Source organism: Nicotiana tabacum, chromosome 2, assembly GCF_000715075.1.
Source record: "Nicotiana tabacum cultivar K326 chromosome 2, ASM71507v2, whole genome shotgun sequence".
Taxonomy (NCBI): domain Eukaryota; kingdom Viridiplantae; phylum Streptophyta; class Magnoliopsida; order Solanales; family Solanaceae; genus Nicotiana; species Nicotiana tabacum.
Window position 1 is genome coordinate 102010116 of NC_134081.1, and position 20454 is coordinate 102030569.

Here is a 20454-nt window from a genome sequence, read left to right on the forward strand (position 1 = left end):
GAGATAGAAGTCAAAAATTAACAAATTAGGAGGGCATATATCCATGTTAAACAGAAAGGATGCAGGATATAGTTGAAGTTTGTTTTGCACTCTGAAGAATCTTAAAAGTCATATCTTTCCAGCTTCCATGTGTCCAAAAGAAAAGTTGAAAAGGAGACAAAAGCACTTTGTCACCTATATTTCAAACTTACTATTCTTATAAAGAAGACCATATATACATTTATTCAAATAGATTTCTCCTCTCTAAAGCCAAATATAATGATTTTACCCTCAAAATTTAACCATCTTACAAATTAAGAAAACTCATTTTGTAACTGTCAATTACTGATCAAGACATGCATATCATAATATCATTAAGATTAAAAGGACCTGTATATCTATGTGGGGTTAAGGCAAATATTTGAAGCATGTAACATATACTAATAATATACTCTCTCGGTTTCAATTTATGTGAATTTATTTACTTTTTAGTCTGTGCAAAAAGGAATTACCCATTTCCTTATTTGGGAAATAATTTACCTTTATGCAATGATTTATAGCCACATAAAATATATGTGCCTCATTTTACACCACAACTTAAAAAATCTTCTATCTTTTCTTAAATTTCGTATCCAGTCAAATGAGTTCACGCTAAATAGAAACGGAGAAAGTAGTATTTATGAATTAATAACATATTAAAAGAACAAAAAGCAAAACAATTATGGGATAATCATTCCAATGTAAAGGTATGGAGTCTTCACTTTCTCCGGTCCTCATCATGTGTCATCATGCACCTAGTTTTGTGTTTTTTGCCAACCCTCCCCCCTTTTCAACATAACAAAATTATTATTATTTTGTTTCTTTTTAAAACAAAAAAGATAAATAAACAACCTCCTCTTTAACTTTCAATTTTCACCACCTCCCATAAGATAGAAGTAATATTCAATTCCGACAAGAAGCAGTTAAAAGACTGCAGTATATGAGAATGTGTGTGTGAGACAACTAGAGAGAGAAAGAGATCTAATATACTCTATTTATCTTCCTAGTTCCATGTTATTTAGAGCAGAACCTTAAATCAAGTGGCCATTCTTATTTTGAGCTCTTCTCTTAATTCTACCAAGAAAGAGATCTAAATAATCAATCCTTCAAACTTCAGATTTAAATCTCAATCCTTCAAACTTCATATCTAGTTTTTTCCCACAAAAAGATCAAGTTAGCAAGCTTAGTACTCTTTTAGTGAACTTGTTTTTCTAGATTGAATCCAAGCTAAGGAAAAAGAAATTAATAGAAGATGACAGAGGAAGTGATCTCAAGTGGATTTAACTCAATTGAAGGATCCAATCCTCTCCCTCTCAAGAAAAAAAGAAACCTTCCAGGAAATCCAGGCAAGCAAACCCTCATATTTTCATTACCAACATAGTATTATTTTGTTGTGATGCCTTTTTTTAGCTTTAGAGCCGAAAAACTATCGGAAAAAGTCTCTCTACCTTTACAAGGTAGGAATAAGTTATGCGTATACATTAACTTCTTCGAACCCCACATGAGGGATTAGACTGGATTTGTTCTTGTTGCCTTCTTGTAGCTTTACAAGCTACCATCATGTATATTCATGAATATTACTAATGTTTTTTTTTCTTTTTCTTAATTCTTTACAATATAACTTAAGAAAGTAATTAATCCTGCTATTATCATCACAGATCCTGAAGCAGAAGTGATTGCCTTATCACCAAAGACCCTGATGGCAACCAACAGATTCTTGTGTGAAATTTGTGGAAAAGGTTTTCAAAGGGATCAAAATCTGCAACTTCATAGGAGAGGACATAATTTACCTTGGAAACTAAAGCAAAGGACTTCAAAAGAAGTGAGAAAGAGAGTATACGTTTGCCCTGAAAAGAGCTGTGTTCACCATCACGCTTCAAGAGCTTTAGGAGATCTCACTGGGATAAAGAAACACTACTGTAGAAAACATGGAGAGAAGAAGTGGAAATGTGAGAAATGCTCTAAACGCTATGCTGTGCAATCGGATTGGAAAGCTCACTCCAAAACTTGTGGCACTAGGGAATATAGATGTGATTGTGGCACTATTTTTTCCAGGTAAAAACTCGTTCAACTCTCGAAATTCCAACTGCATCACATACTAACTTACTTTTCATGATTTGGTATGGTTATTTATTCACAATGTTTCATTAAAGTCCCAAAAGAAGAAATATTAAGGAGGCTAATTAAGAATAATCTTAATTACCTTATGCGTGTAAAATGAAGTTTGTGATTGTGATTTGTTTGTCTTCTTCATAAACTGCAAATAGTGGAATTGTGGAAATTCTTCTTTGTTTGTTCTTTGGTGTCTTCTTTTAGTGGGTAGTTTACTGAAGACAAAATAGTTGCTCGTAATCAAAAGTCATTTTTTAGCTCTTTATCTTCGTAGGTTAATATCTTTCTTCACTATGGTACTACTAGGGTCCTATAGAGTAGTGCACCTTTTTTTTTTTTTTTTCCTTTCCTCCATTTTCACATTCATTAAAAAGTCTTTCTTTTGTTTTTCTTGTTCGTTTTATTTGTCCTACTGAGTTATTTATGTTTTTTGGATTTTAGCTTTGATATCCTTAGGTTAATATCTTTCTTCATCTTGGTACTAGGGTCCCAAAGAGTTGTCTTCTTTTTTTTTTTAATTTCTTTTGTTTTGAGCTGAATTCTATCGGAAACAACCTCCCTCTCTACTTTCTTGGGTAGAGCTAAAGTATACGTACACACTGGCTCTTCAGACCCCACTAGTTAAATTTCACCGGGTCGTTGTTGTTTTTTGCCATTTAAGTGTCTCCTCTCACATTCATAGAAAGTCTTTATTTTGTAATTTTTTCTGTTCTTTTTTTTTTTTTGGCCCTAGACTTAATTTGATCTTATGATATTTTGAATTGAGCAGGCGAGATAGCTTCGTGACTCATAGAGCATTTTGTGATGCATTAGCTGAGGAAACAGCTAGAGTTACTGCAGCATCAAATATGCACAACCTATTGGCTGGAAACAACATCAATTACCATTTTATAGGTTCCCCCTTAGGTCCAAACATGTCACAACATTTCTCTTCTCTTTTCAAACCAATTTCAACCAACAATGAAAACTCAGACCCAATTATGAGAAGAGATCAACTGTCGCTTTGGAATATGGGTCAAGTATCTCAACAGCAAGAAACAATAGGCAACAATAATCTCCAAGAAATCCATCAAATAAGTCCTCTAATTCAAACTTCAACTGCAGCTGTTTATGACACAAATACCCTTCTTGCACCACGTTCAAATCCTCCACCAGTAAATTACAACCATGTTAACTGGGAACAATTAACAAACACTTCATCTGCAAACACTACTGTTCCATCACTGTTTAGTAACCAACACCAATCTCATCAGCAAATTTCACCTTCTTCTACTGCAAGTATGTCAGCAACAGCTTTGCTACAAAAAGCTGCTCAGATAGGATCAACAACCACAACTACAGACCCATCATTTCTTGGAAACAATTTTGGGATGAATAATTGCAACGGCAAGAACAATAATGTTCAAGTTCAAGAAGTGAACAACAACAAGTTCTGTGGATTTTACGTTACTACTACAAATAACTCAATCAGTACTAGTCTTGGAAGTGATGTAGATCAGGGTTCAGTGAATGAGTTCTCTACTTTGAACCAGCTGCAGATGTATAATCCTCCTTCAAAACGACGTCACATACAAACTCGTGAAGATAGTGTGACAGGAGGAGGAGTGGGAGGGCAAACTAGAGATTTCTTAGGAGTTGGGGTACAATCAATCTGCCACCCTTCTTCCATCAATGGATGGATATGATTAAATTGGGTAATTTTATTTTCACATTAAATATTCTGGTATAGGTGAAAGCCTCTTAATCAGCAGGTGTGAGTTCAGTTCTCGCTGTTCGTTCTCCTTTCTCCTTATCTAATCCCCAATGTAATAAATTTTATTTTTAAATATTTTGTCTGAAGAAAGCTAAGATGATACTCCCTCCCAATTTAGATAATTTAGTTTGATTTACACAACGTTTAAGGAAAAAAAAAACTTTTGAAATACGTGATCCTAAAAGTTTAAGAGGATCAAAACTTTTGAATATAGTAATGTGTCATTCTCTTTTGAACGAACTAATAAGAAAAATATGTAATTTAAATTGAAACCGGTGGAATAATAAAGTGGAGTTGGGTGTTGGGTGGGGTTGGGGGCGGGGAGGAAAAGATGGGGGATTTTAGTATTTGCAAACTTTGCAGAGAAGAAAAGGTAGCAATTGAGTGCTTGAAGAAAGTTAAAAAGTTGTTCTGCAAAAAATGTTATCAAAGAGGAGATCCATGCATATTCTGTTGAACTCTCTTTAAAAGGATGGCTTTATGTTTTTAATAAAAGCGGGGTGCTTAGTGGGGGCAATGTAGATAGCGCTTTTCAACTCCATTATTGCTAGCTTTCATATTTGTTCTTGTTATTATCTTCTCATCTCAAACTGCTTTTGAACTAAATTAAAATTAATGGCAAAAAGCCTTGAATCTAGCCCAAGTACCACAGCAGCTTAAAATAAGATTGTGTAATTAACTTTTTTTATGTTTAATAACCATGCAAAGTTAAGAGCGTAGTTATTCTCGTTATATAAGTTGCATGCAAGGAATAGAAGTTCATTAAAATTTTCTGTGATCCCACCCACAAAAGGATTTGAACTTTTTTATTGTAGTTTTATTTGTGCCTAATTTCTCCTGCATAATTATATTATGGATTCTTTAAGGTCACTTTTGAAATGGTTATGTTGAAGTGGGTTTTCTGTTGAGATGTAGTTCTAACTCCAGAAAATAAACTCATTCATGATTTCCTTTCTACCAAAAAATCACAATAACTACAGAATTAGTTGGGTAATTTTCTTAGGGTCAAAGTAACTTGCAGTTGGTCATGCAAAATTTTCTTGGAAAATGTGCAGGCTTTCTAAATTCAAAAATTTCAATTTAATGACTAACACCTTAGAGAGCTGTTAGTTACCGTGTATTAGGGGCACAATCGAGGATTAAATTAATGTACCGGTAACAGAAAAGAAAAATTATGAGAAGAAAAAAAGAAACAACAAAACATTTAATAATTTCTTTTCATCAGGAAATAAAAAAGAGAATACATTTTTATGATTGATTAGTTATACGAGTTTGTACGGGTAGAAAGTAGCAATTGTATTCATCGAAATAATCAAGGTATGTCCAAGTTGACCGAAAGAAATTCTTGCATCAAACAGTCTCTACAATTTTAATATACTTCCTTCGTTTAAAAAAAAAAAACTATTTTCAATTTAGTCGATTTCAAAAAGAATGCTGCATTTTTAAATTTAGAAAGAATGTAACCTTAAACTTATCATTTTTACTCTTAATGAGATGATTTAGATTCACACAAATATTTATAAATTGTTCTAGAACATAAATTTCAAAAATATTCTTTTTTTTTTCTTAAACTCTACGCCTAGTCAAATAAGTTCAAAGAGTACTGATTTACTTTGTGCTGACACTATCATTGAAAAGCTGCTCCATGCACCAATAATGTTAGTTCTTCATATAAATATGTTCCAAACTTCAAATTCAACCTTAATATGCTTGCAAATTGCGAATTCAAAAGACAATGAGTAATGCCAGGGGCTAAAAAGAAAGCTACATATCAATGTGTTCATGTTTGCCTTTTGACTAGTGCTGAGTAAAAAAGAAAAGTAAGTGTCTCAATCATCTACAAGGGACGTGAAATGACAAAAGAACAGAAAAGCATGGGGTCTCTACTCGTGCACAGAATCCTTATAGGTAATACATGTGCATGTTTAAGAAGTTTCTTAGCGACTGAGGTTTTAGTTACCTGGTATTTTTTTCAGCTAAGTAAATTTGGACAGTAATGTCTCTGTCAATGTTCAGAAATCTTCCTCTTAGTCACCCCTGCAATTATTTTGATGTTTTAGGCATCAAAGGACTAGCTAGGCTATATCTAGCTAACTGCACTATCTTTTTGTACTACTTCTTTAGTTCTTTTTGTTGGTTTTTCAATTTGTTACGTATATTCTTCTTTCGAGTGGCTTGTACGTTTAGCTTCCTGTTTGTAAACGTTTAGCACTTGTGCTTCCAAAGTTAGACCTTATTGCAATTCATCCACAAATATTCTTTAAAATTTTGGTGTTCTCTTTTTTTTTTTTTGGGTGCTAAAATAACTGAAAATAATCTTCAAAAATATACATAGGCGAGAGTAAAATAGTTTATTCCAAACAAAAACATAATCAAAATAATCGGGATGATGTTGACAACAAATATGGTGATAATACTAGTTAGCTTGCATTATCCTCCAAACAAAGAATGACTCTTGAAATTTACAAGTTTCTTACATTATTGATTAATTACTTTTTACAAAGTTACATCTAAATATGACCCATTAACACATTAAATTATAATTTCAAAGAGAACTGTCACATTACGAGAGGTTATTAAATATTAACTTGTAAGATTAGGATTTACTGGTGAATAAATTCGAAGTATTCATCATAGCTAATCTACTGTAAATAAATTCATCTCTTTTTCCCAGGTGTTGGACCAACTTCCTTTGATTATCATTTGAAAGGAAAAAAACAAGAATTCTTATTAATGATTTTATAAATAATTAGTAGCAATAACGCGAGCTAACCATTTTTCCATCTTGTAATTAAAAATAATATCTTGAAATTTCACGTGTGAAATTTGAAACTCTACGATAGTCATTATTTTTCACTTACAGACATTGAAAAGGGCTATTTATAAATTTTATCCGGTAAAATTTCTGAAATTTATGTAGACAAAAAAATAAAAAAATAATCTAAATAGTCGTTCGCCCAATCATTTAAAGTAAAAATAAATAACGAATATATAATATATATGTATATATAATCTCTCTCTCTCTCTATATATATACCAATTAGAAAAAGTAAATAGAAAATCCGACCATAAACATTCCACAGACTAACACTCAGGTCGCGGCCCAAAATCCCCTTTTGGCTGAAGAAGACCTAGCCCACTACCGGTATGTTAGAGACGTCTGGCCCATTAATCCACTGACATTTCAGCTCAAAGGGAAAGTGCAGTTTACTGAGAGCAGAAGAGAAATAGAGAAGATGAAGTTCACAGATTCGCCGGTGATCGATCTTCAAGTGCTAAATTCTCAGCTATCTTTCCACCAAGACAATGGATCCATGCACGTAGGTACCAGCGTATGGCCCTGTTCACTAGTCCTCGTCAAATTCGCCGAACGTTGGCATCCTCAAACATGCGCCGTTACTCCAAATCCTTATTCCGACATTCTTAACCTCCACAACAAGCGCGGTATAGAACTCGGCGCCGGCTGTGGAGTAGCCGCCATGGGCCTTTTCTTGCTGGGACTGAACAACGTCGTTATCACTGATATCTCTCCCGTTATGCCGGCCCTAAAACACAACCTTAAGAAAAACAAGCCCGTTTTGAATAAGTCTTTGAAAACGGCTCAGTTGAATTGGTCCAATCAAGACCAGATAAAGTCCCTTAACCCACCGTTTGATGTCGTTGTTGCCACTGATGTGGTGTACTTGGAGGAGACGGTGGGTCCATTGCTGTCGGCTATGGAAGCTTTAGTGGGAGAAAACGGCGTCGTTTTGCTGGGTTACCAGCTGAGATCTCCTGAAGCGCATACGAAGTTCTGGGAGCTTAGCGGAGACATGTTTGATATCGAGAAGGTTCCACACGAGCATTTACATCCGGAGTACGCGTACGAGGAGACCGACGTTTATATTTTCAGAAAGAAGAAGAAACAATAGGACTCTTCGTCGAATTTGCGTTGTCTTGACAGGTGATGAATGACAAGCTTATTTTTGTTTAATTGTACTTTGCTTTAGCGTCCGATCTTTTGTAGTATTAATTAATTTTTTCGCCTCTTTAGGAAAACATTTCTCAAATTGGAGGATTAATGTTTAAATTATTGAGTATTGGGATGCAATGTTCCAAATAGAGTGAATGATAATGAAGGTTCATATATAGCTTACCCCGACTAGTTTGGTATTTGTTGTTGTTGAGGAAATAAAAAGATCTGGGGTTTACAAAAATTACGAACTTTATACTACTAGATATTCGTACTTCTAGTGGTACGAGATATGTGGCCTCAAATCAGGAGGTCGTTATTTCTCTTTGATGTCAACTATTTAATGCCTGATGATAAATTTTATTGCTTGATACTTTCTCAAGAATTTGACTCCTTAACAAAGCAAGCACTATTCCCGTTATAAGATAACATATGACGTACAATCTTCCACAAGCATTGAAGAGAACAAAAGTATATAGGTTAGGACTTAAGCTTTTATTTGCTAGTATGGAAATGAAGCACAGCTCCAACTTTCAAGTCTCAACAATGTTGCCTAAGAACTTTTCACCGGTTGGTGTTCTAGGTGCAAGAGTAATCACTCGTCCTGCTTGGACCCCTCCAAAAGGAAAGAAATTAAGAGCTAAGCCTCACAACTTTCTGTTGTAAACCACCATTTTCACCTGTTAAGATTGATGGCACTTGGCAGAGTTCTTTCCTTGAAACAACTAGATTTTTGCACGTCCCATTTCTCCCAAACTGTACCGACTCCTCTGGTGCCTAATTCTATGTTTCCTTTTTCATCATATCTGTTTTTCTTGTTTGCATTGTTATTAAAGATCACCTCCAAACCGTTATGACTTTACAACATGGAGAGAACCTAATATTCTGAGATTCGAGTGACTAGATTAGAAAATAAGAACCCTATTGATACTTTTTACTAAAATGCTTGAGACTGAGAGAGCCGTTAGTGTCTCTTGACCTTCTTACTGCTTCCTTGTCTGATGTGGTTTATCTAGCTTCAAATAGGAAACCAGCCTCTGTTGCAATCTCAATTTTAAGGTGAAAAAAATCTGCAGTGTAAATTTATGTTTGCTATATATTTTGATCTCCTATTATTTGGATTTTGAGATCTGATCTTGTAGGATAAGTACTGGAATTTATCTGAGTTGGGATAGCCTGTAGTTTCACGCTGGAGCTCCATTAAGTCGCCATAGACTTGACAAGATGTAACTTGATGTCCATCATCAGTTGTCAGGGGATTTTGCTATTCTATAATCTGCTTTGTATTGATGGTGCACCTCACCATTTGTTTCCACTAGTGAGGTCTTGATTTCGTTGGTATTATCTTCTGCCGTGAATTCGGAACCGTTGTTCCTCCAACTGCTCTGGAGAGCACAAGAGATCCGTTTTCTGTAAAAAAAAATCCTTGACCGAGTGATTCTTACACCATCTGAGACTCATTTCAAAAAGCATTGCCTGCACTATCATTTGAATTAGTACATCCGCTGAACTGATCGAAATAAATTAATAGATCTCCTGAAGTAATAGATTATGCCATTAGTAGATTTCCCTTTGACTCGCTAAAGCTTCCTTCTGCTGTGCATGTTCCGGATTTCCTCGTATATTAGTTTTAATCTGAGAGGATTCTCCCACTTACTCTCAATTGTTGGTGATGTCCCCTAGTTTTCTTCCCATGTAAGAGCTTCGTCCAATCTCTATAAAAGGACCCAAGAGGGCAATTGCTTGGATTCAGTCCTATCTACATAACAAGATGCATGTGCTCTAGAAGGCAATTGCTTGCGTATTTACATTGTGTTTGAGTTTAGCTCAGCACTGTCTCATGCATTCTGTTTCTTGGTTTGGCTATCTACTAATTAAGCAACTGTTGCCTAAATGGGATGGCCTTACATTTTAAACTCTTAATTGTTACAAATTAATTATCTTGCTGTTTTGCTAGGTGTCCCTTAGTACATAAGCTCTTCATTAGTAAATAAGAGTTAATCTAACTCTTCTCTTGCAAAACATCTTTGTTTGGCATTTTATGGCTCAGCAGTTTTCACGTAAGAAGTCTTAAAAAGAAACATTCTATCCCATATTTTTTATTACAAAGCACGTGCCTTTCTGCCCCTTCAGAGGATTTTAGCTATTGAATCAGAATGAACATCCTCTAATTTTGGTGCCCTTCAGGATAATGTCCCTATTAGAGTGAGCTTGCAGTCTTCCCTTAGGGTTTCGTAATATGCTTCTTCGGAGAAGAGGGCTGCTTGCTTGCCTGTATGAATGAATATTAGTTGCTTTTCTACGGGTTTCTTTGGTTGAGTTTGGTTGGCGTTCCTTTCATTACCCTCCTCTGGGAAGTCCGGGAAGAGGTGGTTTGATTTTGTTGTGCCACCATGGCTGGCTGTTTCAGCGTTGGAGAATCATGGGATGAACTCACGTGAGAGAAAGAGAGAGCAGTTGCACTGATGTATATACAGTTAACTGGGATCAAACGTTCTTATTGCATACGAGTATAAACTTTTTCTCCTCAGCTCCTTTTTTCAAGTATGAGGAGGAGAAACGGAGCCTTGGCGTAACTGGTAAAGTTTCTGCCATGTGACCAGGAGGTCACGGGTTCGAACCGTGGAAACAACCTCTTGTAGAAATGCAGGGTAAGGTTGCGTACGATAGACCCTTGTGGTCCGGCCCTTCCCCGGACCCTGTGCATAGCGGTAGCTTAGTACACCGGGCTGCCCTTTTAAGTATGAGGAGGAGTACTTAAGTGACTTGAAATGGTTCACTCTTTCGATTGTAACTTTCCGCAGCTTTTTGCTGGTATTTCAATACAAGTTACCAATCAAAAAGTATGAGGAGAAATAATTGAACGTTCTTATTGAATGCATGAAGAAACATTTTAAAAGTACAAGTTTGATAAGTTGCATGATATGGTTAATCTTGTGATGTGCTTTAGGTCAAACTTGCAACCCATTATACTCACTCCATCTAATCAGTCTGATCTGTGTTGTTGCAGAATGGAGACTAGCATTGTCAGCTAATGCAGAACTCCAAGCAGGATCAACTTAGCCATCTGCTGGCTTCACAATGACAAACTGTTCGCATGCATGAAATAATTATAGTTGAAACCGATATACTCTGTGAGATGGCTGTTCTGCTGCGACTGTAGTTGGATAGATGGTGTGACGAACTTTATTATATTCTATTGCCAAAGGATATTAAGTAAAATCATCTACTGTTCATATATTTCGCGCTCCCACAACCCGTGGGCATAGCATATTTGCTTCGCTGGGTACGATGGAATACTTGTTCTCAGTTTTACACTGTATCAGCGCTATGATTCCCGAGTGTTATTTTTAGCTGTCAATGTGTTATTTGCTTCTACTATACATAGACGGTTGAAATTGCTACCCATCTCGTCACTGCTATAAAAGAATCTGTAATGTTGATGCTGCATTTTTGGGAAATCATCTGGTTTTAGCTATGCTCTTTGTTTTCCATTTGTTTTTCACATAGCAGTTCTTGCAGGATCATTGAAGCAAATAATGGCTTGCAATTGAACCTGTGCACTTCCTTTTATAATCTCCTTTTCTTTTAGGATCTTTTATTTATTTTAATAATAAGATCTTAGAGACCTCCATTGCGGGTGGAAAAAGGTTCAAGGGCTTAAGCCCTAGACAAAATGAGCAAAAACAGTTACATTAATTTTCTTTTTCAAAGACGGCACAATGTTGACTTGGGTAAAAACTAGTATTGTAGTACCATATCAGGTACAATAACTTCCAAGTCTCCAACAAGTGACAAGAATCCGTACGCATTAACTATTTACCCTTTTTACGCCAAACTAAGGCTGATAATTGGGTCGGGTCAGGCCCGTGGGCTAACAGGCTGGGACCATTTAGCCCGCGATTGGTGGGCGCGTGCTGGTCTCTTGGGCTGGTTTTACCATTTGGACCGGGCCCGTTTGGTCCGGACCGGACCCATGGCGGGCCCAACGATTTTTTTTAAATAAAAAAAGAGTCGTTGGCTCTTAAAAAAACAACCATTTAACTCCTCAATTAACTTTTAACCCAAAACTTTTTATTATTACACTTTTTTTTTTATTTTCTACTATAAATACCCCTCATTCTTTCATTTTTCTTATAAAATCAATATCAATATATCAAAATCTCTCTCTAATTTTCCTCAATACTTGCTACAATTGTTTACTTTATAAAAAAAATAGTGAAAAAATTGTGAGTTTGCTACTATTACTTACTTTGCTCAAAAAAATAGTCAAAAAATATTGAGGTTGTTAGAATTTGTGAAACAATTGTGAAGTCGGTGAATTGGAGTTTTCAAGTCTTCAACGATAATCAATTTTCAACAAGTTGTTCGTCAATTCGGTAAACTCGTTCCAACTCTTAAGTCTTAATATTATAATTTTATTTGTTTTATTTAATTATTGTTACTAGATTAATTAAGATGTTTTCCTTAAGAAATATTTTTGGGCACAGTAAAAGTAAGAATAAGGCAAAATCTAAGACTGGCGAAACTAGTGGTACTGTTGTTCCTTCTCCCCTGCCCTGGCTCCCCGATCCAAACCTCGTAGCCGTCCCGCACATGCTCTTCTTGATACCGATAATAGTTTATTACAATTTACCGACATTGAATTTGGCCATAATATTGCACCCGGTGATTTTTTAGACTATGAATTAATGAATGCTCTCTACACTAATGATTATACTACTATTAATGAAAAAAATATTGAAGAAATTAATTTTGATGAAATTCAACCGGACAATGATACACCCACTAGTCATGCTCCTTATGTTGACCCAACTAGTGATAAAGCTGCTAATCCTAATGATGACCCAACTGATACTCCTGTTACTGCCCTTGCTTTTTCTAGAGAACCTATCAAACAGACGAAAACATCTGTTGTTTGCCATTTTTTACTCAACTAGTTAAAAAAGTAAGGCTAAGTGTAAAACGTGTGGTCTAGAGTTAACTTTTAAATATGCACCAGCGTGGTCGGAGACGGAAAGTTTGGCTAGACACATAACTAAACACTCTGGTGATAACGCCAAATATTTTCGTATGAAAGCTCTGGCCCAGAAGAAAAGTGCACCTAGTCCTAGTCAGACTGACCCTAGCGGTATTGGTTCAAATCAATTTCAACTGAGAATTAACACTGTTACTGGTGGTATTTTATATTATGATCCAAGAAAAGATCGGGAAGAATTGGCAAAATTGGTAACCGTTATGTGCTTACCCTATAGTTTTTCTTCTGACCCTTCGTTTGTGCATTACATTAGAAAATTTATAATCCTACTTATAAAGGTTTCCTCGCACAATCGTAAAGAGCGATATTTACAAATATAAGTATGAATATGATCAATATTTGCACTACTTATTTACTCATATAAATTATCATGTTGCTATTACAACTGATATTGGTAGAGGTAACAACAACTGTGATTACCTTACTATTACATGTCATTGGATTGATGAGGATTGGATAATGCAAAAACGCATAATTGCTTATAGAATAATTGTTTTAGGTATACATGACAGTTTATTACTAGCACGGTTACGGATATTTGTAGATATTTTTGCATTAGTGATAAAATAATATCGGTTTCAATGGATAATGCTACTAATAATGCAAATGTTATAGATTTTCTTACCACTACATTAAATCATGTATTTAGTAACATTTTTCATGTTAGATGTATTTGTCATATTTACTATTTAATTGTGGGTGATGGTATGAGAATTTTAAATATTCAATTTGAAAAGGTTAAAATGACTCTTAACTGGCCTTTTCATTCTAACTGTAGAAGTAAACTTAAAGAATATTTTAGAAGGTGCGTTGATTGTGGCCTAAGAGAAAGAAAGGTTCCTAAACCTTGTCCAACTAAATGGAATTACATGTATGAAAGTTTGGTTGTTGCATATGACTATAGAAACCCCATAAGTTCAACGTTTAATGCACATACAGGTGATGATGACGATTACCTTACGAATGTGGATTGGGCTAATGTTAAAATACTTGTTAATTTTTTTAAAAAAAATTATATTGCTACAAAAGAATTTTCGGGGCAATATTATCTTACTATTTCTAACTATTTGGTTTATATTGCAGAACTTGTAAATTTATTTGCTCATTTTTCACAGGGTGGGGAAATTTATCAACTTGCTATTAATTCTTTGAGAAGAAAGTTTAAAAACTATTTTATGCCTATTTTCGCTATTTATGGTGTTGCTAATTTGTTAAATCGGCCTTGTATAAAATTAGGAGGTCCTCAATTTTGGTATGAAACTGTTTATAAGGGTTTAGCACTTGAAGATGATGATGAGCCTAAACTTCCGAAAGCAATAGCCTCAATTAGAACAAACGCTAAAACTATTTATAATGCTTATCAAGTTGCATTAAATCAAGCTAGACCAAATGTTCCAACTCCTTCTTCTTATGATTCTCAATCTTCCAAAAGAACTGCGGGAGTAAGAAGACTTAATATTTGGGCGGGGTTTAGAGGTTCTTTTAGTTCTAGTAGTAATAATTTTTTACAACTAAATGAGCTTGAAGTTTATTTATCGCAGAGGCTCGAGGAAGTGAATCCCGACGGCACCTTTGATATTTTGCAATGGTGGAAGGACAAAGAAAAATACTTTTAAGTTTTTTCAAGGATGGCCCGAGATATTTTAACTATTCAAGCTTCAACAATAGCATCAGAGAGCATTTTCAGTCAAGCAAGACTTCAAATTGGTGATCATAGACAGTCTATGAGGGATAGCTTGAAAATATCAGTACTTTTAAGAGATTAGATCAATTCAGAAAGAAGAAATTTTGGACTTGCTGAATCACAATCAGAGATAGACGAAACTTATGAAGAAATGCTAGCTGAACTTGTTGAGGATGGTGCTTCGTCCGACAATGGAAGCGGCAATGAACAAGCTACATTTTCGCCACCACCAGCAGAACTTCCTCTAAACCTTGAAGGATTTATGAAGTTTGTAAGAGATAGCTATGAAAATCAATTGCAAGTTTTTAGAATATATTAAATATTATATTTGCAAGTTTGTTTTCCATCAGAATAACTTGCAAATTAGGAGTTTAAATTTGAATTCAGAAATTAGTATGTAACTTATATTTTTGGCACTTCTTGATTAGTTCTTTTTTCTTCTCAATGGTGGTATTAGCACCTTGTTGTGCTCATTCCATAGCGGGGAAGAAGACTAAGAAATATGTTGTCATATTTTTTATTGCTATAATAAAATTATAAGGCATTGCTTTGAATTTTTTTTGACAATATTTTTGTCTCTAAATTTCAATTCAAAAATTAGTATGTAACTTGTATGCAATTTTCAAGTCAAATGGTCCCAACGACTATTTTTGAAAATTAGTCGTTGGACCAATGGCCATAATCTGAAAACTTGTAAATTAGGAGTTTAAATTTGAATCCAAAAATTAGGTTACAATTCTATAATAAAATTACAAGGCATTGCCTTAGATTTTTTTTAACATCTTTTTGTCTATAATGGGCCCATTTAGCCCATTTGGACCGCGGACCCGACCCATTTAGCCCGGGATCATGAGCTAGTGGGCCCGGTCCCGGACTGGTTCCTACAAAAAGTATATTTAGCCCGGGATTATTTGAACCGTTTATTTAGGGACCAGGACCGCAAGACCGGCTCATTTGGCCCGTTTGCGGCCCATCCCGGCCCACTTGCCGGCCTTACGCCAAACACATGGGATCAAACAAAGTATACTCAACGAAGAGTCATTCGCACCCAGGGGCAGATGCATGAGCCATGTCGCGCGATACTGCTTCGTCGGAAAATTTTACTAAATATGTGTATTAATACATACTGATAAGTAGGAAAAATGATACAACTTGACATAGACTATCTCCTAGTGCATTGGTTATGTGCCTGATTTTATTCTAATAGATCGAAGGTTTGAATATCGACTAGCACGTAATTTTCTCAAATATTTGAGAGAGCCTCTTTGGTTAAAAATTGTGATTAAGTAAAATTGAACTTATGACTTTTTCTAACTTAAAGCTCAACAAAATCAATGAATTAAGGCTATTTCTTGTCTAGAAATATGATAATTAAAGTTATTTGTTCCCGTTCTTCTATAAATTTTGACCTCGCTTACAAAAAAAAATCATGTGTACGTCTATAATCGAATTAATATGACAATGCATCTTCGTACGGGTTTCTCAAATTTTGCCTTGTATTATCTGACTGTACCTCCTCATAGAAGTTGGAAATGAAGAACAATCTTACCTTGTATAAGGCACCAGGTCTGAAACCACAATTCTTTTTCAGCACAATTTTTTTCCTTATCGATACCAGATTTATTTACTGCGGTTGCAACCAAATCGCCATCACATAGCAAGATTGCCTCACCTAGCTAGTCTGAAATATGACTTCCTTGACCTTTATTTAAATAGGATTTAACTTTTATACATTGACAATTTAAACTATTAGAATCTTCAACTTGTTAAAATTGGTACCTTATTTTTTGAAGTTACTACCTGCACAATAGGGGTAAGGTCTGTGTACACGCTATCCTTCTCATTACCCTACTTATGAGATTTTACTGGGTTTGTTCGAAGTTACTATTCCAAATATGGACGGTTACCTGCATTTATCTTTAGAATTTCTGACAGGAGATAGGGTATTCTTTTACACTATCACTACAAACTCATTTAGATGAAAGAGCTAATTACTGCAATGCTTAAAGTTCCAAATATAAGAAAGAACACCTTAAGATTATAGCAAAGAAAATATAATGAATAATGAGTGTAAATATGCTAAACCATAGCAGTATATATCTTTGTACAGTTGAACTCCAATTAGTTACTCTCCCAGTCTATGTATCATGAGCCATGTACACTTATTTCTTCAGCCTCACTGTACAAAGGAAGCATCAATTGCATAAATAACCACATCAAAAATATAAATATTATTAAAATGATAATTTAACTTTGGAGCTGAGCTTCATCTTCCAACTTCTAGAAGATCCTGAAACCCTATGTATATAGTCCTCAATAACAAGAGAAACTCTCCTTATTCTTCCCCGTCCTCCTGCTTATAATAATTCTGTTTCGATAACTTATTCAGAACTGTTAAAACGTATGACTATCTCATCTAAAAGGAAAAAAGTAGTCAAGGAATAAATGTAGTGTCAGGGAGATTAAAATTTGGAAGACGAGGAGTTGAACGATTATTATGCTCATATTGATCGAAGGATATGAGAGTTGGATTATTGAAGCATTGAACAAATGTAGTATTGTCCCTAAATTGAGATGCTTGACCAATATTTGCTCTAACTGCAGGAGGAGGACAATTATTTCTAAGGAGAGAATTACCACATTGTCTTGGTTGAGTTTGGTAAAAGACTTTTGATACAACAAGCTCTCCTTCTTTTTCATCTTCATTATCACCAAGATGATATTGATGCATTACCCAATTTGTTTTCTCAGGTTTTCTTTGCTTTCCATAGTTTGTGTAGAGTACAAGTATTTTCTTGTGTCCTTTCACTTTGCCTTTAACTACAACTGGCCTAGTCTTGCCTGTTTTGTGCCAACGAGTTTCATTCCCTTCTATATCTGTGTGTACTTTTCTTCTTTTTCTTGTACCTGTGGTATATGCTTTGGATGGTCTATGAAAAAAATGTCGGATTAAGCCATCTTGAGACACTCCTGCACCATAAAAAAAAAAATAATGGACAACAAATTGTCAACGTCAATAATCATATTTGAAATATTTGATTAGGATTTAAGTTATATACACTGACAGTATATATCAGTGTAACTTAACCTGTAATATATACCAAGTTAGTTACCAATTTATTTAGCTACATGTAAATAATTTATTACACTATGGGTGCATCAATATGCATAGAATTAATGCGAGTACATGAAAATGTATTCTTAAAGTAATCCATTCTTTTTGGCAACATTCTATAATAACGTAACCTCATTATTAGACCATATATGAAAACATAATCTTTGTTTAGTTGTGCCTCTGATAGAGCATTTTCAAAATTGTATTTCAGAATCTAAAAGAGTTTGAATAACATCAAATTTAAAATCAGTTCACAACAAGTAAATTAAGGGTATATATAGCTCATAATCCCAACTTGTTTGGGACTGGGACATAGTTATTATTGTTTTTATATATAGCTCAAAATCTTTTATCAACCATCTTGTTCTTGTACTATCCTCTCTATCTTTGACATAGTTAAAGTTTAAATCCACTTGAAATGTACAATCCATAGCCAAAAAAAGGCCAGCCGCTATTTGAATGACTAAACAAATACCAGGTTAATTTCTTGCATTGCATGTTCACACTAATTAAGCACATGAATCTTGATCCTAATGCAAAGGATTAGTAGAGTAAGTACCTGGTAATTTCTCTGGATGAGTATAGCAAATTCCATTTTCTCCCTCAAGTGTGTGAATGAACTCATCAATTAGAGGGTGAAGTTTCTGAGCATCCAATCTCACTTTTGCCTCAAGATGTTCAAGAAGCTCTTGATCACTTGGATCAAACTTCACCCCAGCAGGCAACCCTGGAAGATTGTGAATCCCAGCCTACTCTTTTCAACAAAAAAAAATCACAAAAATCCACAAGCAAAAAAATTAAAATCAATCGCGTTATAATAACCTAAAGTCAGACATCTCTATATAACAATCATTCACTACAAAAGCCAAACTTTTATCGGAACCGATTTTTATGTTATGTTATAATATTTGTTATCTATAACAGCACTTCACTATAGCAGCCAAAACATATTGGAACAAACGAAGCTGTTATAGAGAGGTTTGACTGTATAATCAAACAATTTAAAAAATATAACATTACTAACCTTTTCTTCAGATTTGATCAGATGACCACAAGAAGGACAAGTTCTTGTTTTGGTAGTATTTTTGGGGCTTTCATTGTTAACATTTGTTGGGATAGATTGCTCGTTGGCAGAGTCATTGATACAAATCATTTCTTTTGTTAAGAACATAAATTAGGAAAAACCCTTTTCACTATTGTTTTCTAACTATTCCAAAATATAACAAGATTTGTAGAAGGAGAGACAAAGGGTTAAAAGGAAAAAAGGAAAAAGTAACTTGTGTCCTTGAGGCATGTTCTCCCTCAAGCTAATTGCTCTTCAAAGTTGGGAAGGTATATTTAATCCTACTTTTTGCCACTTTGTAGTAGTCCTTAGCACACTTCAGTTCAATAGTACCTACTTGTTCTTCTTACTCCATCTTACACTTAAAAAGAAAGAGTTATGCTATACCTAATAGATTAAAGTTAAGGGTTGAAGAAAAGTTGAGCAATATAATTAGTACTTAGATGGAAAAAAAAGTGTTTGCTTGGAATTCACTTCTTCTTCAGCTTATTTAAGTAAGAATGCTTCATGTGGAATAAATGTATTTTCCGGATCTTTGTGCAACACCAAAAGCGTATATTTGAATTTTTTATTGTTAATTATTCAATAAACAAACCGGTCAGGATTCAACGCATACTTTTTCTAGCCAGTATACATAGATCATATATTGATTATATACACTTATACATATATTATGCATGAATTATATATATATATATATATATATCCGCCGGCTAGTTTTTGGTTTAAGAAATTATGTAGGCGGTTATTTGGGTTATTTTTGTTTATTTTTTCAGTAACCATAGAACATCTTAATAAAGACAGTTTAACATGTATTGTTAAAAATTAAATTTAAAAGATGGTGAAATTAAGTACTTGAGTGTAAATAGGGCAACCTAGTATCAGTTCCAATGTCGCCCTAGAGTGTACAAGAAGACAAACATTTAGGGTAGAAAAGAAAAGAAAAGAAAACTAGATGAACTTTAACATCCACCGATAATTTCATTGCTTCACTTAAACTTTAACATCCACCAATAATTTCATTGCTTCACTTAAACTTCTCATGGAATGCAAGAAATCTTGGCACATACAGAGACAGCCCGAGAGAATAATTAATACTAATATTTATTTTTCAAATTCTTAAAGAATTTGTATTATCTAGGAAGGTAGTTACGTTGAGCCTCATTTGTTTCATTCACAAGTTTTATATAGGGTGTAAGAGTTTTGCGTTTTCTGGTTGCTGAATTTATATATATCCCAAATTGTCAAATCTAAAGTTGGTGGCTTTATACCAAACGGTCACAGAAATTTCGATCCAAGCTGCTATGCGAGCTGCATCGATCTCCTTTTCATTTTTGACTATTACTAGTAAATATATGTATAACAAAAAAATTAAAGGGAACATAAATGTAAGCCAATAGAAGCAACTGGCTAAAAAAAATTTAGTCAATGTTTAATTGAATAGAACGATTACAGTTAAGTAAATGTCGAAATTGTACATGTCTTTTAAGTACAATGCGAGACACGTCTAATCGTTGAAGTAACCAAGGTACTCATAGGCGGACTCAGAATTTGAAAGTGGCATGACCATTGTCGAATAAAATTTGAGCAAATACTAAAGTCGACATCGAACCTAGGCAGCGCACCAAAAGTCAAGTTGTGTCCCCTAAATCGACCAATGCAACTGTCTATAAACTTTAATCTTAAGATGGCAATCAAAATATACTTATTACTTAAAAT

At 34.6% G+C, this 20454-nt stretch overlaps 3 protein-coding genes across 3 annotated transcripts; 2 read left to right on the plus strand and 1 right to left on the minus strand.

Annotated features, from left to right (window-relative positions):
* Positions 1-1040: 1040 nt before the first annotated feature.
* Positions 1041-3973, plus strand: LOC107794045 (zinc finger protein MAGPIE). Its single transcript, XM_016616500.2, has 3 exons — positions 1041-1364; positions 1677-2073; positions 2900-3973. The coding sequence occupies exons 1-3, from the start codon at positions 1271-1273 to the stop codon at positions 3813-3815; spliced, it is 1407 nt and encodes a 468-aa protein (XP_016471986.1). The 5' UTR covers positions 1041-1270; the 3' UTR covers positions 3816-3973.
* A 3018-nt stretch (positions 3974-6991) lies between these two features.
* LOC107794046 (uncharacterized) lies at positions 6992-11296 on the plus strand. The gene is made up of 2 exons (XM_016616501.2): positions 6992-7826; positions 10846-11296. The coding sequence occupies exon 1, from the start codon at positions 7120-7122 to the stop codon at positions 7792-7794; it is 675 nt and encodes a 224-aa protein (XP_016471987.1). The 5' UTR covers positions 6992-7119; the 3' UTR covers positions 7795-7826; positions 10846-11296.
* Positions 11297-16595: 5299 nt separating this feature from the next.
* On the minus strand, positions 16596-19144 carry LOC107794047 (NAC domain-containing protein 73-like). The gene is made up of 3 exons (XM_016616502.2): positions 18697-19144; positions 18232-18421; positions 16596-17527 (listed from the first exon to the last, which is right to left on the minus strand). The coding sequence occupies exons 1-3, from the start codon at positions 18841-18843 to the stop codon at positions 16992-16994; spliced, it is 873 nt and encodes a 290-aa protein (XP_016471988.1). The 5' UTR covers positions 18844-19144; the 3' UTR covers positions 16596-16991.
* Positions 19145-20454: the final 1310 nt, after the last annotated feature.

Bases quoted from the DNA above. Each gene is read 5' to 3' on its own strand.
- LOC107794045 (XM_016616500.2), top strand. From the start codon at position 1,271: ATGACAGAGGAAGTGATCTCAAGTGGATTTAACTCAATTGAAGGATCC. The intron at 1,365-1,676 runs GCAAGCAAACCC...TTATCATCACAG, and splicing joins AAACCTTCCAGGAAATCCAG to ATCCTGAAGCAGAAGTGATT. The intron at 2,074-2,899 runs GTAAAAACTCGT...TGAATTGAGCAG, and splicing joins TGTGGCACTATTTTTTCCAG to GCGAGATAGCTTCGTGACTC.
- LOC107794046 (XM_016616501.2), top strand. From the start codon at position 7,120: ATGAAGTTCACAGATTCGCCGGTGATCGATCTTCAAGTGCTAAATTCT.
- LOC107794047 (XM_016616502.2), bottom strand. From the start codon at position 18,843: ATGTTCTTAACAAAAGAAATGATTTGTATCAATGACTCTGCCAACGAG. The intron at 18,422-18,696 runs GTTAGTAATGTT...TGAAAAGAGTAG, and splicing joins TGATCAAATCTGAAGAAAAG to GCTGGGATTCACAATCTTCC. The intron at 17,528-18,231 runs GTACTTACTCTA...TTTATGGTGCAG, and splicing joins TCATCCAGAGAAATTACCAG to GAGTGTCTCAAGATGGCTTA.